This window comes from Colossoma macropomum, unplaced genomic scaffold (genome assembly GCF_904425465.1).
Source record: "Colossoma macropomum unplaced genomic scaffold, Colossoma_macropomum, whole genome shotgun sequence".
Lineage (NCBI taxonomy): Eukaryota > Metazoa > Chordata > Actinopteri > Characiformes > Serrasalmidae > Colossoma > Colossoma macropomum.
In genome coordinates, this window is record NW_023494807.1 from 23446050 (window position 1) to 23462430 (window position 16381).

The 16381-nt window shown below is 37.6% G+C and overlaps 1 protein-coding gene across 1 annotated transcript in view; it reads right to left on the reverse strand.

Annotated features, from left to right (window-relative positions):
• The window catches only part of LOC118796978 (receptor-type tyrosine-protein phosphatase S-like), a 217850-nt gene that overhangs the window by 44095 nt on the left and 157374 nt on the right, over positions 1–16381 (reverse strand). The window contains exons 17-20 of the mRNA XM_036556159.1: positions 16112–16229; positions 12247–12837; positions 8813–8907; positions 5325–5578 (exon numbers count right to left, since the gene is read on the reverse strand). Coding sequence (XP_036412052.1) covers positions 5325–5578; positions 8813–8907; positions 12247–12837; positions 16112–16229 — 1058 coding nt within the window. The remainder of the gene's footprint in view (positions 1–5324; positions 5579–8812; positions 8908–12246; positions 12838–16111; positions 16230–16381) is intronic.

Genomic DNA, 16381 nt, shown 5'->3' on the forward strand with positions numbered 1-16381 from the left:
GGGCAGTGATTCCTGATTACCAGACCCTGAATCAATGAGCTTATAACAATCTTGAGTCATGAATTACTCAGTGCAGATGTCAGCATTTTTCAACCTAATCTTCGTCTACTGGACCTGTATCTTGCAACTGATTACTACAGACAGTAATTTCAACACCTTACCCTGTACTTCATAACAAAAACAACAACTCAAACTCAGTTATAAGGGAAGTCATTGGGCAATTGCTGAGTTCTATGAATAAATGTTTGAAATATGTGACTATATAACACAAATTTGAGACTACAGCTGTCTCACTGTAACAGTACAGGTCATAAGATGTGACAGGAACCAGAGAATGTCTTACCAAAGCTGATGTCATGAAGTTTTATCCAACTTTTGAGCACTGAAGCAACAGAGTAAAAATTAATTCTGGTTGTTTTAGCTTTCCTTAAGGTTTCCTGGTATCCAAAGCAATTAGAAATGTTTTACTACAAATTCCTTCGTCTACAAACTAGTCCCATCTCTGAAAGAATTAATTATACAGATTTTCAACTGTTTTCAATAATATATGTGTGCATTTTTGAATAATACATTTGACTGAAGAAACCATGAAAGTGTTCCACAAAAATACGATTTCTGCATTATTTCTTACTGACAGACAATTTTTGGTTTTGAGCAGGGCTCCATACTGGTTTAAGGAACAAACACAAAAACTGAAAAAAACAATATTTTGCTAGGAACAGAAGTTCCCTTTGAAAACATCCAGTCAAAACAGTCATGGAATTCAAGTTATTCATTTTCCAGGAGATATTTCTGAGGAGATAACATAAGATAATTCACTTGCATGAGGAAGGAAAAAAATAGAAGGACAGTGTTTGCAAAACTAAAGTTCAAAAAATGTTTATAAGATGCAGAGAAAATGGGACTCCTAACAACCATGCAAGACCTGGTAGACCACCATCAGATTAACAGTACTTGAAGCTACCATCTTCACACGAAAATCAAGCTCCACTCTTGCTTTAGATCTGAAAAAATCTACAGGTGTTTCTGTCCATCCTTCCACTGTGAGAAGACACTCAACACTATGAGTCTGAAACCGTGTGTAGCTGTAAAGAAGCCCTCACTGAGAAAAGAATATATATATATATATATATATATATATATATATATATATATATATATATATAAATAAATAGATATTAGTGCAAATGAAAAATACTGTGCAATTCTATTTATTTATATAATTTATATGTATATACGTATCAAACACTCATGGTACATATGCAATATAAAATATTATATAGTCCTATCATTTGGGAGTGATACAGTAAAACAGCCATCATATGCAGGTGTGATTTGCACAATTGTGCTAACTGCTATTTTCTAGCAGCCATCACATGGGAGACAGATAATGAGTGTGGGAGTCGTAGGACCACCTCAGGACCACATCTGATCAGATGCTTATTTCAGTGGAGTATGAGGTGTTATGGTGGTAGGAGGGAGAGCTGCTGGGTGTGAGGTGTGAGATGTTCAGTCAAGGCCACTCCTGTGGAAGCCAATGCATTCTTAATACAGCAGAAGGAATTCATTCTCTACCTGTGCAAATAAATCAATGAATGAATGATTAATCTCACCAGGTAATTATCAAGCTTTACACTGGTAAACAGGTATATTGGACTGGAGCAGGGAAAACACTAAATCAGACAATGCTGCAGCCTTCCAGAAACATGTTAGAGTAACAGGATTGCAGACTGAAAGTTCTGTGGGGTTTCTGATGGAGAGCATTTGTGATTTTTGCTGCTCAGCTCAGCATCAACAGGCAGGAAGCAGAGAGCAATACAAACTGACCAGAGTCTGAATTATTAACGGAGCAGGAACTGGACAAATCCGTAGTGTGTGTTTGTGCGTTAAGGGGAGGGATCTGTGGTTATGCATGATTGATGTATGTGTGGGCTTGTGCGTTTCGATGTCCTTGAGTGTCTGTCAGTGAGTTTGCGTGTGTATGTGATGTGGAAAAGATGAGTGTGTGTGTGTGTGTGTGTGTGTGTGTTTGTGTGGTTATGCATGCATGTGCTTCAGTGTCCTTGAGTGTGTGTGTTTAGAAGTCTATGTGCTGAGGAGTTGACTGGGTTTGTCAGTATAAATCTCAGTCCAACTGTCTACACTACTAAGCGGATACCATGAAAACAGGTAGCATTTCACAGATTTGTCAAAATTGCTGCATAATTAAAAAGATAAGATGTAAAGAAAATCAGTCATAGTGGTTTGGAATGAAATGCTCCATTCTAGGGATACTTATTGAATCACAAATGTTCACAGTGGTAGTGATAGGAACCCAACAACTGACGAAAGGTGTTACAAGAAATGGCTATAAATACGCTGCTATAAATGCACTTAACATTTCTGCAGTTATCTGATCATTCAAATGGTCATGTGAACAGCATACTCTGATTTCTCAGATCAGAGTAAGGTCTAGAAATCTGATTAAGAAATCAGATAAAGACAGCTGTATTTTAGCTCAGTATTCAGATTTCTCAGTGCATGTAAACTCTTACTCTGATTTCTTTCAGATTTCTAAGTCAGCGCATGTGCGAGAACAGATGGTGGTACTGGGAAAAAAGCAAACAGCATTGCCGTGAGATGGCAACAAAACACATTTGGAGTGATGGTGGTACCAAATACATGCTTGAGGGAATAAAAGATTTAAATATTCTTCATCTTCTAGATGATGCATGATGCAATCAAATCTGATTTTCTGCAGTTATTGGATTATTAAGTGCATGTGAATGAACTCATTGTTTTACAATAGTTCCGAGAGAAGGTTTTGAAGTATAGCATATTTTTAAAAATATGTTTATGGCAAAATAGCACCAATACAAAAGTTTTTTTAATCAGTTTTACCACTATTTCATCACTATCAACATTACATATGCTGTAGACACCATGACCTCTAGTTTTTATCACCACTGCTGGTAAGAAACAGAACCATTTCATGCCAAACCTCTCTGAATGAATTTATTTAGGGGGGTTAGGCTTAGGACTAGCCTAGAAATAAAGTGAATGCATTTCTAATATTCTTATAACAAATGCATAAGTAGAAATATCAGCTATTAACAATATTTAAGAAACGTTCATTTGCCGAGATATTTTAGTAGGGCATTTTTATGTATATCATTTTTTTAAATTGTGTGCATTTTTCAATCTTTGCTTATATCCTTTTATGTGAATGCAGCCTATGTTCACATTGGCTTCCATCTGTAGGTCTGATTATGTCTCTCTTAGTCATAATTGCATAACTCAATGTGTGTGCATTAATATAACTCTCATCCCTACGCAAAATCTGCTACACCGAAATGTATGATAAATACATTTAGATTATAATGAATAATGAATGTATATGAGTCATAAATACACTGAAATACATATAACACCATTTTAATACATAGATAACGCTTCAATTAGAGGCATAGCTGACTTAATTTTAAGGAATGTTGAAGCATGCTACTCAGAGGTGAAATTTCATGAATGTAATCAAAATCACACAAACATTCATTTATGCTGTTATATTATCATTAGGATGGTCAAATAATGAGCTGTCATTACCATCTCTATGGGCAGTGTGTTGTGGTAAACTGAAATCACACAAATAATGAATATTCAATTATGCTATTGTATTTATAATTAACATGATCAAATTCTGATGTGATTATCATCTCTGTGTGAACTGTGTTATGGTAATGACACAAGAAGCAAATGACAATTCTCACCTTTCAGAGAAAAACTTGGCGAAGTGTTGGACTTGCTAAACCAGCTAAATAGCTGTCATGCAATGTATGATAAATAAACATAAATAAAGTTCCTAAACAAAAATTCTCAAACAGTAACATTTTGTAAGGATGCTTAAAAGCTACTCTCAGATCTTGAGGTATAAATCTCAAAATTTACCTTTCTGGCCATCAAAAAAGTCATTATAGTGCGCTAGCAGCATGTGCTCCCCTATCTCGTCTCATTTCCATGGTAAGAACATAAAACTTCTAAATTTGTCTAACACTCAATGTGACGGTGAAGAAGAATATAGGAGAGCAGAATATAGTTAATAAAACATGCACAAACTGCACAATTATATACAGCAGAGTCCAAAAGCCTTGAGACCCTTAGTGAAAATGCTCCTATTGTGCATTCTTTTCTAATCTAATCTTTTTTCATTACAATATATATCATCAGCATAAGAATTTGAGTAAAAAGTAGGATCTTCGAAATGTTTACATGGATTCCAGAATTTCTTATAATTTAAAATGCCCCATTTTACTTTAATGAAAGTGTTTACCTAAGCTATCATGGGTTCAAAAGCCTCTGATGAGTAGATCAAATCTTCTGATTACAAGCTTTAATGGAAGAGAAAATACAAAAAATCTGACCTTTTTTGTATCGAGGCCTTAATGTTGTCAATGTCACAAATTGGATGTAATGCAGAATCTTTAATATTTCCTCTTCATTTTACTTGTCATAACCTTTCTTTGTATTCCATTCTTCATAATTCTAAAACAGTTCATTATTTATTTCTAGGTTTAAATCTCAGATTTCCAGTCTCAGAGTTTGGGTTTCACTACTCACACACACATCTACCTATCTATCTATCTATCTATCTATCTATCTATATATTTAATGTGTGTGTGTGTATATATATATATATATATATATATATATATAAATTTTAGTTGACAATTTTCAATTTGTTCAGTTCAGAAAAAAGAAAAAAAAAACATTGTAATTGTGGGTTAAAATGTGTTCTCTGTAGAGGATGTGTACTAATTGTGTACTAATTTTCACTGGAATTTGACCCACACAAGCGTCTGTATATGTGTATGCATGCATATGGATATGCAATACATTTTCTAACTTATTGTGGGAACATACCAATTTTAAATTTAGCACTTTTATTGCTACTTTTATTTTTTACTTTATCATTCAGTGGTAGAATTCTTGCCTGCCACGCGGGAGACCCGGGTCCGATTCCCGGCCAATGCAACCACTCACTGATTTGGGAATTGGGAACCAGCCTTGTGACCAGAAGGTCGCCGGTTCGATCCCCTCAGCTGACAGTACGTGACTGAAGTGCCCTTGAGCAAGGCACCTAACCCCCAACTGCTCCCTGGGCGCCGTGGATAGGGCTGCCCACCGCTCTGGGCAAGTGTGCTCACTGCCCCCTAGTGTGTGTGTGTTTCACTGCACGGATGGGTTGAATGCGGAGGTCTAATTCCTCTGTGTGCAAAACACAGTAGGCTAATGGTTCTGAATTCTAATAGGTTCAGAAAGGTGTGTGCGTGTGTGCTCCCTGCACTCACCTCATAGTGGTCCTGGGGTCCAGTGAGGGCAGTATGATGGTGATGGTGGTCTCGGTGTCTCGGGTGTGGTCGATCTCAGGCCGGGTGATGGCAATTGGGGGAGAGGTTTTGGCGTTGATGCGGTGCCTCAGGCCCCCCATGTTGCCCTCTGGGCTGGTGATTTTAAAGTCGTAGCTGGTGTCCGGCAACAGGTTGGGGATGACAGCCTTCCTCAAGCGAGCGTCCACCTCCATCTTCTGACGGTTATACTCCACCTGAGAACACATTTACACTCTACTTATCATATGAAGTCATATGATTAACATACACAGGAATTGAACAGCCGTAATATCAGACAATAAAGTATTCATTTAAGTGGAGTTTGTTGGCCTTCACGTGACAAACAATGCTGCCAAAGACGGCAGCAATAGCGGTATCTGTGCCCAAGGCTAATCTCTAAGTCTGTATGTGTTTCATAAAACTTAATGAAATGAAATGACTCTGATGACATCAAATAAATCTGCTCTATTTCTGGTGAATGTAAACATTTACTGCTGGAGATGGCACAATACCACTTTTCCTTTTCTGATACTGATATTGGAACCTTAAGTATCGGTCGATACTGATACTAATCTGATGGTTGAAAACTAGTTAATGTTCAAATTATCCATTTTTAATTGGAGCATTTAATTTAAGATGATGATCTAAAAGTAGGCTATCATGCCGAATTGAGATACGTGCTATTTTAAGACAGATGTATTGCAGGATTGTGATTACATTCATTATTTTTTCACTGATATCAGTCCAATACAGATACCTGGAAACCAATCGGTGCCATCTCTACACACTGACCATCAAATTTGAAATTGAAAATTTCTGAGTAATGTTTGATTTTGAAAAAGATTCTTGCAAAACTACTTGCATGTGCTTTGTCAACATAAAAAATCAATTTAATAATAATTTAGGTATGTTTTTCATGTCCAAGAAGTCAAATTGTCTACCTTGGTATTAAGAGTGACTTCTAAGCAATAATTTGACAAAACAACTTGAGTGGAAGCACAAAAGTAGCAGGTAAGTACTTAAATAGCAGAAAGTAGCAAGAGACTACAGAGTATTCAGTACCATACGGTACTAATATCTAACAGCATAGAAACGAAAGTTTATTACGCTCTATTTTGCTTTTTGGTCTAAAATAAGGGGTGACCATTCACAAATCAATACAGATGCCATCACTAATGTAACATAATGAAATGAAACATAGAAAAGGAATTAGTAACTAAGTGTTAATGACTAAAAAGTAACAGTAAAATGTAAAACAGTAAAAGTATATTCAGTGAAAGTAACTGTTAAGGTATATCCCTAATATAAATATAATTGAGTGCAAGTAAAACTATTATTATTTGAAATTACTTTATAAAAAAATGTATTTGAGTAAATGGAACTGAGTAAATGCAACCATTGCTTGTGCTAACATCACAGCAAGCCTATACAAGCTAATCATTTTGTCAATTCTTCAATCAGTATTACTGCTTTTACAAAGAAAAACAGCCAGCTTTCTATTTAACAAGTCACAAAGAAGACATGCTCATTTAATCAAAGTGTTTTAAAAGGCTAGGCAAGCTCACACTTTTGACAGGCAGTATATATAGTATCTTTAACAGGCTAATCTTTTGCTGGATCTGTCAAAACCAAGAAGAAAACTTGCTCAAGAAACTGGAATGGACTTTTTTTTCCGAATAAGGTGTTAATTAAGTGATTCTGTAATCTCTCAAACAGACAGACATGAAATAAGTCTTCCTTACTCCAAAGTAGCTGCCTGTGGGCAACACCAATAAAACTTTCCTGAAAAGAATTTTGTAACCTCAATACAATGACGGTCCATGCAATAAATTGGGTATTACTAATGTTTTTTTGTTTTTCCTGAAAGCATTAACTAGGCTAGATTGATGATGATTGCTTACAGGTGCATAAAGGTAATGCATAATGAAGCAAACAACAGTCCCCCATTGGCACTATTTAACTGATTTATGTGGTTCCAAACAGAACACTGTCAGATAAGACAAGCCTTTATTAATCCCGGAGAAAACTACAGCGGCTGCAACAGAGCTGTGGAAATCATATAGACATTTCAGAGGAGTTCCAACACAAAAGAGTTTACAGAAGACATAACACTGTGGATTTACAGATGTGTGACTGAATGATGGTGAATATTTATATGACATAACTTTCCAAACTTTCTTATGTAAGTATTGCTCTACATGGGACAACAAGCAGTATAAAATAATGTGAAACAGAACATAGTATATACCATTTTATTGAACATTTCCAGTGAGGGGTGGGTAATATGGAGATGTGTTATTGTCATCATGATAAATTCTACCACAATATACTTTTCAGGATATATCATGAGTACTGACAGTACTTCTAGAGCACTGAAAATATATCATACAAAAAGACAATTTGTAAAAAACAGGCAAAAATTTAGCAATGGCTTTTAAGGTGGTTCATCAGATTTTAGAATCAAGGGTGGATGATGTAACTGCATGAACTGGTAAGTAACAAGTACTTAACTTGTCCACATCTATTATACCTTATTCATCTATTATCCTTAGAGAGGGGACCAGACTGGACCATATTAAAATACCTGAGGGTATTCAAAATATGAAAAATACAGATGTGTAAAACAATTAACCAAGTTCAACTGAGCATCTCGCAGGTTCTTTGAATTTGGAGGTGGTCACCCTAAACCCATTTAAATCTGCTGTCAGTGGAGTTACAGCTTATGCACATCCATGTTGGCCACACTGTCAGCATGTAAAAATAGAGTTTTCTCTTTGCTACTGTGCTTCTATCACAATATGCAATACTGCACAAAGACGCCTTTATTGTTGGATGCACTGTGATTTTTTCAAAGCAAGAATGCAAACTCATTCAGTGTCCAATTCCAGTAAAAGCTTATAACAGATTGATTTCAGTGCAGCAATAGACTGGACTTTGGAGACCCCTGCTCTAAAATCTTCAAAGCCACTGCAAAAAACTCAGCATACAAACATGCAACAGATAAGCTGAATTCTGTATTACAGCGGCAAGCTGCTTGGTAACCATAGCCTCCTCTTAATAGACTACACTGTTTAGCAGCTGAATTATTTATTGTGATTATTATTTTTATGAAATTATTTTTTGAACATTATTGGATTTTGTCAAACTGTATTTTGTAATTTCATAAAATAAAACAAAAATATTAACATTGTTCTCTAAACAGCAGAACTGGCAACAGCAGAATTTGGTTACAGAAAAATACACAAATTAAACACACAAACCATTTGGATATGAAATTCAAAGGTTGGTTTATACATTTTGATGAAAGATTATAGAAAGACAAGAACTTTGTCTTTTAAATGGTATAATCTGATAAACAGTGCTTAATTTGACTGGATACACAAACTATTTCAGGTAGACTTTCACTTTATTGTAGTGTACTGTGCGTTTGACATAATGGTGATACTCACAGTGAAGCGATAGGGGGAGCTGCTTTCGGGGAACTCCCATGTCAACAACACGCTTGTTTTGGTGGCCAAATTCACAGAGAAGTTCCTGGGCACGTCTGTCCGCAGAGAGAGAGAGCGAGAAAGAGAGAGAAAGAGAGAGAGAGAGAGAGAGAGAGGGGGGAAAATTAACCTCCATTAATCAAACGCTAACTGCGCACACGTCAGTGTGAATAAGAGAGGGTGAGGAAATATTAGAGTCGCAGAGATCAGGGCTGTGTGTGGGCTCCAGGCTCCGGCGGGCAGCAGTGCAGGGAATTCTGGGAACAGAGAAGGTGTGAGGATGACTGTAACAGTTGGTCGGATGCAGAGGGCCACATATGTCACCGTGGCGACGTTCCAGAGAGAGCTGGCCTAGATTTCGTATGAAGGATTTTGAGAGGAGTTTCAAGTGGTTAAGATGGACATGGACAAAGAGTGAGCATGTGCCTCAGTGGAAAGATGCCAAATTCGAGAGCCACACAACATACTGGAGTAAGGGGTAAGCAATACGCCAGTGTTTTTAACCTGCTGCTCCTGAAGCTATTCTATTCTATTGTGTTTCTCAAGTCAGTGGGTTTTCTGTTGTTTTCTCAATACGGAAAAACATGTCAAAAGTACCGTCTCTGGTAATTAACCAAACGACAGTCAGGGATTAGGCTGAACAACACTGGAGTATTCCTTTAAAGGGAGGTAGTGAGAGAAGAAAGCAAATGAATATACACAGGGTGTTAAATGTGAAGAGAGAAGGCTGCAAAAATCTGCTGCCACTTCAAAGGAAAATGCCAAATTCTCATGTGCCACACAACATACTGGAGTGGGGATTGGGTAGAGTTAAAGAAGGGATTATGAAAACAAATGCTAGATAAATCAGCAGAGGGACACATTTAAGCAGAACGGGTCGCAAACCTACCATCATTGACTTACCTTAGAATCCACACCCAACCAGGACTCAGACTTACAGCTGTTTTCTCCACTTACCTCTGTAATCACCGCCTTATCGACTGTTACCTGTGTGTCTGTGAGTGTGTCGCACTCTAAAGTGCCCCCAGTCACTTCTCCATTCAGGTCGGGTGAGGGCAGGAGTGTTTGCCGGACACTAAAGTGTCCTGCTGTGGGTGTCCCAGTCATGTAGATTGGGGTAGGGATGAAGGTGGAGGTAGGTGGTGGAGGTGGTGGTGGTGGTGGTTTTCTCTCATCCAGGTTTGGGACGGGGTACAGGGGCGCGTAAGTGGGGAGAACTTTAAATGACTGAGGGGCCTAGAGCTAAACAAATGATACTGTGCAAAGGTCTTAGACCAGCCAAAGAAACTGTCTACAGCTACTGTATTTATATGTTTAGTAGGTGTGTTCCTGTCTGTGGAAACATTGTATAACATTAGAATAGTGCTGATTATATTGGTACAACTGCAACTGAGATGTACAGTTGTATACAAAAGTCTGAACACCCCTGGTCACACTACATGTTTTGTTGGTTTTCCAAGTGAAAATAAGCACATCCTCCACAGACAACACATTTAAAGATGACATCTGCACATTTAGTGCACAATTTCTATATATTTGCAGGGTTTAATATAGTATAATATATAAAAATTAAATAAAGTTAAGTAAGAAAAACTTGAAATGTGTCATAACCCTTGCACAGGCTACGTTATATGTTTAGTATTGTTTCCTATATGCTTAATTCATCAAATACGTAGTAACTGTACATTAAAGTACAGTAGAGAATGTATTATCTCTTCTACTTGTCATTTGACCAGGGGCACTCAAACTTTCGCATACAACTGTACTTTCCAATCCATATGAGTTAACAATTAATGCATGGTGAAAGACTATTTTGGTCAAAATTATTTAATGTTTGTTGCGTTATGAATGCCTTGATTCCAACAACTACCCACACAACATCTATGATTGGTCAGGATGCTCTTAGCACAATTCAGTAACCTGGCTCATTTGCATATTTAAGCCATCAGAGATACCAGCATATCAGCAGCATATCATTTACATCAGAATAACTACAAATAAACATTAATATGTGATGCCACACAGGGAAAAAACATTAGAAGCAGTACCTCCAGTATTCATTTTAGTTTCATTTCTAATTTGTTTCTTTTTATTCCGAGTTGACTTTTGTGGATGTGATTTTTAATGCAATGAAACCTTCGCATTAAGGCTGGTAGATTTTTGTTACTAAAGGAACACTCTGAATGAGCGGAAACTGAATCCACTGAGTAGTAATGGTTCGAAATTATTATTTTTATTTTAGCCAAAGTTACTCAAAGGCTCACACACTGGGTAACTGCCCATTCTGCTAAAATAGCTTAGCAGCAGGAGGAGTTCCTCTGACTCATAGGAGCTCAAAGCTCTACAGCAGGTGCTGTGTGTATGTGGAGTTTGAGGCTTGGCTTCAGGCTTTGGTGGCATTAGTGTTAATGTGTACATCTTAAAACCTTTTTTTTCGGGTGGCATCTTGGTATTAGATTCAGTCAGCTGGTTAAATCATTCTCAGAGGAGTTCATGAACGAGCCCTATTAACTACAACGTTTTGTTTTCATGTTGTAGATGAGAGCTCTGACTAAGTGCCAGGGCCAGTTCCAAGAATATCAGTTGAGAGGGAGGATGAATGTCACAGAGCAGTGCCCAAATGTAATGTTAAGGCTGATTACAGCCTATTTTACTGTTTAGCCTCTCTAGTTTATGAAGGCTAACTGGTTGGAGAGATATTATTTCTTCATTGTATGACTATAATTAGTGGTTAAACATTTACCGGATTTTATTGTCAGGTTATCATCAAATCAGTGCTAATGATTAACACTATACCTCAGCACAGGAAATCCGAAATGTTTTTTTTTCTAGTTTTTTCGTTTCTTTATTTTTTTGTTTACAGCATCCAGGTGAACTGATTAATGTGTAGGGCCAAAAGATGGGAAGATTATTATTAACAAATAATACTTCTTTCTTACCTGTGTTGTTTTTCACAATCAGAAAAAGGGTATCATTTTGGTATTTGTATTGAAATTGATTTGGTTTTGACATTGAGTCTCCATCAGTATCCAGTATTGCTGTAGTTTTAGCTCATTAGCTCATCTGAGGCTCCATTATGTTACTTATCTGACACTAAAACCTCCAGACTTCCCTCAGCTATTCACTCATCTGACAGTAAAACATGTTTTGAAATGTATTTTTCTGCGGAATGCAAATTTTTTTGTGCAACACCAGTGGCAATACCCAAAAAGATAAGCCACAGCTCTACATTCATTTTAGCCGAATACCAAAACTGGTTGGACTGCACATCCCTAATTATCAGTTATCGTTATGTAGCCTAAGACTTTTGCACAGTATTATAGATTAAATTACGGATTATAGATTTTTAATAGGCCCAGGATTTCTTGCCTCACCCCAAGGCAGAAAGCTGATACCTGTGTCGAAGGCTGCAGTTCTGTAGCGTACACGTGGGCTGAATGGGCCGGGCCCAGCCCTATTGTGGGCACGAATGCTCACATCATACTCCCGGTCCGGATTCAGCCCATGGATGGTGTAGCTGGTGTCCCGGGACATAAGCATGATATGTCGTGGTTCCTGCGGATTTTCCGCCTCTCCATAGGCCACTGTGTAGCCAGTGATGAGGCTGCGTCTTCCCAGGTCTGGAGGCAGCCAGGAGAATTGGAGCGAGCAGCAGGTGGTGTTAGCACTTTCCGAGAGTAGCGGGAAGCCAGCTGGGGGGTATTCAGGTATGCTCAGCTCCTCCAGAGCCTCTGGCCCATGACCGGAGCGCCCTCTAACGGACAGGAGGAAGGTGTAGGTGGCACCGGGGAGCAGATCAGTCACGTTGTACTGCCGCTCTGGAGGCTTAAGGTCGATGGAGAATGACGGGGTGTTGTTTTTTAGGCCATAGGTCAAACGGAAGCCCATAATGTCTGATGGAAGACCAGACTTGTTTTGGGGCATCCAGGACACCATGACAGATGTCTCCTTGATCAGTTGGACAGACAAGGATGGAGGGTCAGGGACTGAAAAAGTGAGAGAAAGAAAGAAGACAAAGTGATAAGTCAGATAATCACATTTACTGAACAAGATAGGTCAACAAAATGATCAAATGTACATATTTTTCCTACTAAAACTTGCCTCTTAAGTTTTAAACCAGAGCTTTGAAGCTGATGTATTTAAGAAATGGAAGCTTAGAGTCATGAGTTAGCACTGCACAAAGTGCTCAAACCGCAGTGCTTTGTTGAGTAGTCTCGAATAGACTTGCTTGTGTGGTTTCTGACCCTGTATGACATACTGTTATCTATAAAAAGAGACAGAAATATGGACAACATTCAAGATACTACTACTGTTTGTAGCTAGATGACTTTTATCCATTTGCCTTTTCAATACCTGTTAGCTATATCTGCCTCAGAGCTCCAGTGCAGAATGAAAAGAGCAACTCCAGACACAGATCTTTAAAAACATCTGCATAATTAAATCAACAAGATGTAAACAGAGTCACTCAGAGTGGTTTCATGTGATACGGTCCATTGTAGAAAAACCTACCGACTCAGATTTCTTTACAGTGATGGTGAACAAGCAGGAACCAGGTATCACAATATCTACAGTGGAAATACAGCCATTTTATTTACTACCCAAACCACCAGTGAACCTACATGTGAGTGTTTATATATTATTTTGATAATGTTAAAATGGTGGTAAATCTGAAAAAAGTTTTCTTAGGGTATTATTTTGCCTCATAACACCCTGCATGTACCTCTCCACCATAAATGTGTTTTCAAAAAACATAATATAGCAAAAAACCGTATCTCAAACTAACCAAAAACAGGCGTCAGGCAGGCATATTCATATCCACTTAGTGTAATAACGTTCTGTGAGGGAGCTTATATAGAAATTAAACTCTTCAGATGTCTGGTTCCTATCACTACCACTGTCAACAATTCTGAGTCAGTGAGTTTTTCTAGAATGGTGCATTTCACATCATATCATTCTGAATGAATTTGTTTACATTTTAAATATTTTTTACCAAAATCTGCTGGAATTGAATTTCCCCTTTAAAAGTGCAAGTATGGAGTCAAATATCTGCTTTAGTAAAATAAAAAAAATAATAAAGTTTGACACAAAATTAAGAACCAGTACATCCTTTTTGCTGCTATCATTAATTTTGCCTGATCTGTAGCCTGTGGCCTCAATAAATATACTGATATGTGGATCCACATGGCTACCAGATCAGGCGAAATCAAGGAAACAGCATAGAAAAGGAAGTTTCATTCAATGATTTGGATGAAGCCACAGCACCCCTGTTCCTCATCTTCCCCAGCAATGCAGCCATGTTTGCAGTGCAGTGACTAATAGACAGTACTGTTTCTGGCACAAAGACGAATTAGCCTACCTGGGCATTTCGATTTGCAGTTTCACTGGCACAAGGAAGATAAAAAAAGAAAAATCTCATGCTGTCTGGAATTTGTAACAAGATTTAAATGAAAATGTAAGGACTAAAGGTATGCTCTTGGAAGCGTAATGTGAAAGTACAGTTATTCAGATCCAGTTATAAGTAAAGCACAAATGAAGAGTGAAAAAAAGAAAATTCCTGAAAGTGGTCTATAAAGTGTTTTGAAATTAAACCCTTCAAATATTTCAAAATAGGACAAATAGTAAAGCTGCACTATGTAAGTTTTGGGGATTTGGAGACCTCTCTGGTGGAAATCTGTAATTGCACGCAACATATGGAAGAACAGTTTGTAACGTTAGTTGTGCTTCAGAGCCCTTTCCTTGAGCACATGATTCTGATGATACATAAACATATAAAAATGCAGATGAACCATTATTGTAGTTTACAAATGACTTATAACTATCTTTGCAACCTCTAATCTAAAGTGATGTCACAGTGTCCTATTTCTGGCTCTACCCTCTTCTGTAGCCCCACCTTATCATTAGTGTTTCCACCTGTGTGTAGCTTGTTACCCCTCCTTTCACAAGTGGTTTCTATTCTTGTCTTTGATGTAAGCAGCTCTCATATTTCAGTTTGTGTCTGGCATCATTTGCTTCATGTGTTGTTTACAGTGTTTGTTTTTACCTTAAGTTTAATAAAAAGGATCAACTCAGGCCTACATCCTTAACTGTGGTCTGGTCTTCTGTCACTAATAGAGGTGTCAAGACGGGATGGATTGGAGTGTTTATTGAGGTTGTTTATTGACTAATATCTCCTACTCTAGTGTAAAGAAGTTTGCAAATGACTTGATTATTAATAGATATTTATATAAACAGATTTTTTACTTTAGATTACAGGTTGTTGCAGATAAACTGTTTGCTTGTAGTTTATATTAAACTTAATTTGTAAAACATGACCAAGAAAATCACTGCTGCTTTAATGTTTACCAACTCATGTGGAGATTTTTTTAGATGTCTTTTTGTAAATAGTCATATAATATATTCACTAACAGTGTATAAGTGAATCTGAATGTCTGATTTGTTGATCATTACTTAATTGTGAAGTAATAAAAAATGTAGACATATTAACATATATAGACTCTTAGTTTATAAACTAATAATGATTCAATCCCTGCATGATTTCTTAATTCTAAAATAGAAGCTTATTACTTCATTGTGAAGTATTAGGTTATATGTTACAAAGTAGTGTGAACATATTAATTATTGATGAACAACTGTAAATACCTGATTTGTTCATGATTAGTTAATAATGAAGTAAGAGCTAATACACGTCTTATCCATCATTATTGTAAAGTGTTCCCAACATCTCAGATAGCAGCAGAGCACAATTTATTTTCCACCGCTGGGTAAGGGATATAAATTGTGCAAATTTGATTTGTGAATTTAATTTTTTTTTGCCTCTAAACTTCTATCCGCTGGCAGAAACTCTAAAAATAAAACCTTGTTGCCATGACAATCAGCATTTGGGCGTAACATAAAGCAGAGGAGCTGCTTTCCTCCCTCATGTGGACCTTGAAGAGGATTAGAGATGTGTACGGGGGGGGCCTGCCCTAACAAATACCGACAATCTAAGAACCCTTAAAAAATAACAAAAAGGCAACTTTACAGTGTACCCTAAGAGTGGCTGTCATGGATAAGCCCTCCATAGCTGTCCAGGTTGTGTAGCTTACTTTTTCCTTTCAAACTGGAGGAAACACAGGGAATCTTCCTAAGCACTGCATGGCTGCGGCCTCCCACACACGAAAATGCAGATGGCTGCACCCACTCGGGTACACATAAATTGTCGCACTCATGGTCTCTCTCACACACACACACACAAACATACAGAGTTACACAGACACGTACCTGTTCCAGGGGTCTGCACTGTCTGTGCTAGACTACGTGCTCCGTCTCCTTTAATAGTGTAGGCGGCTACTGTAACTGAGTAGGTGGTCTCAGGCTGTAGCCCTCCTATGATTGCTTCCTACAACACAAACACATATACATGTAAGTGTGGATCACAGTTCAATGAATGGAACATCCTGTCATACAGTTTCAACAACATGATGTCATCGACTTCATGCTAAACTACAGCTACATAAATAGTGCTCCATACTCTTTCATTCAAAAGTTCGG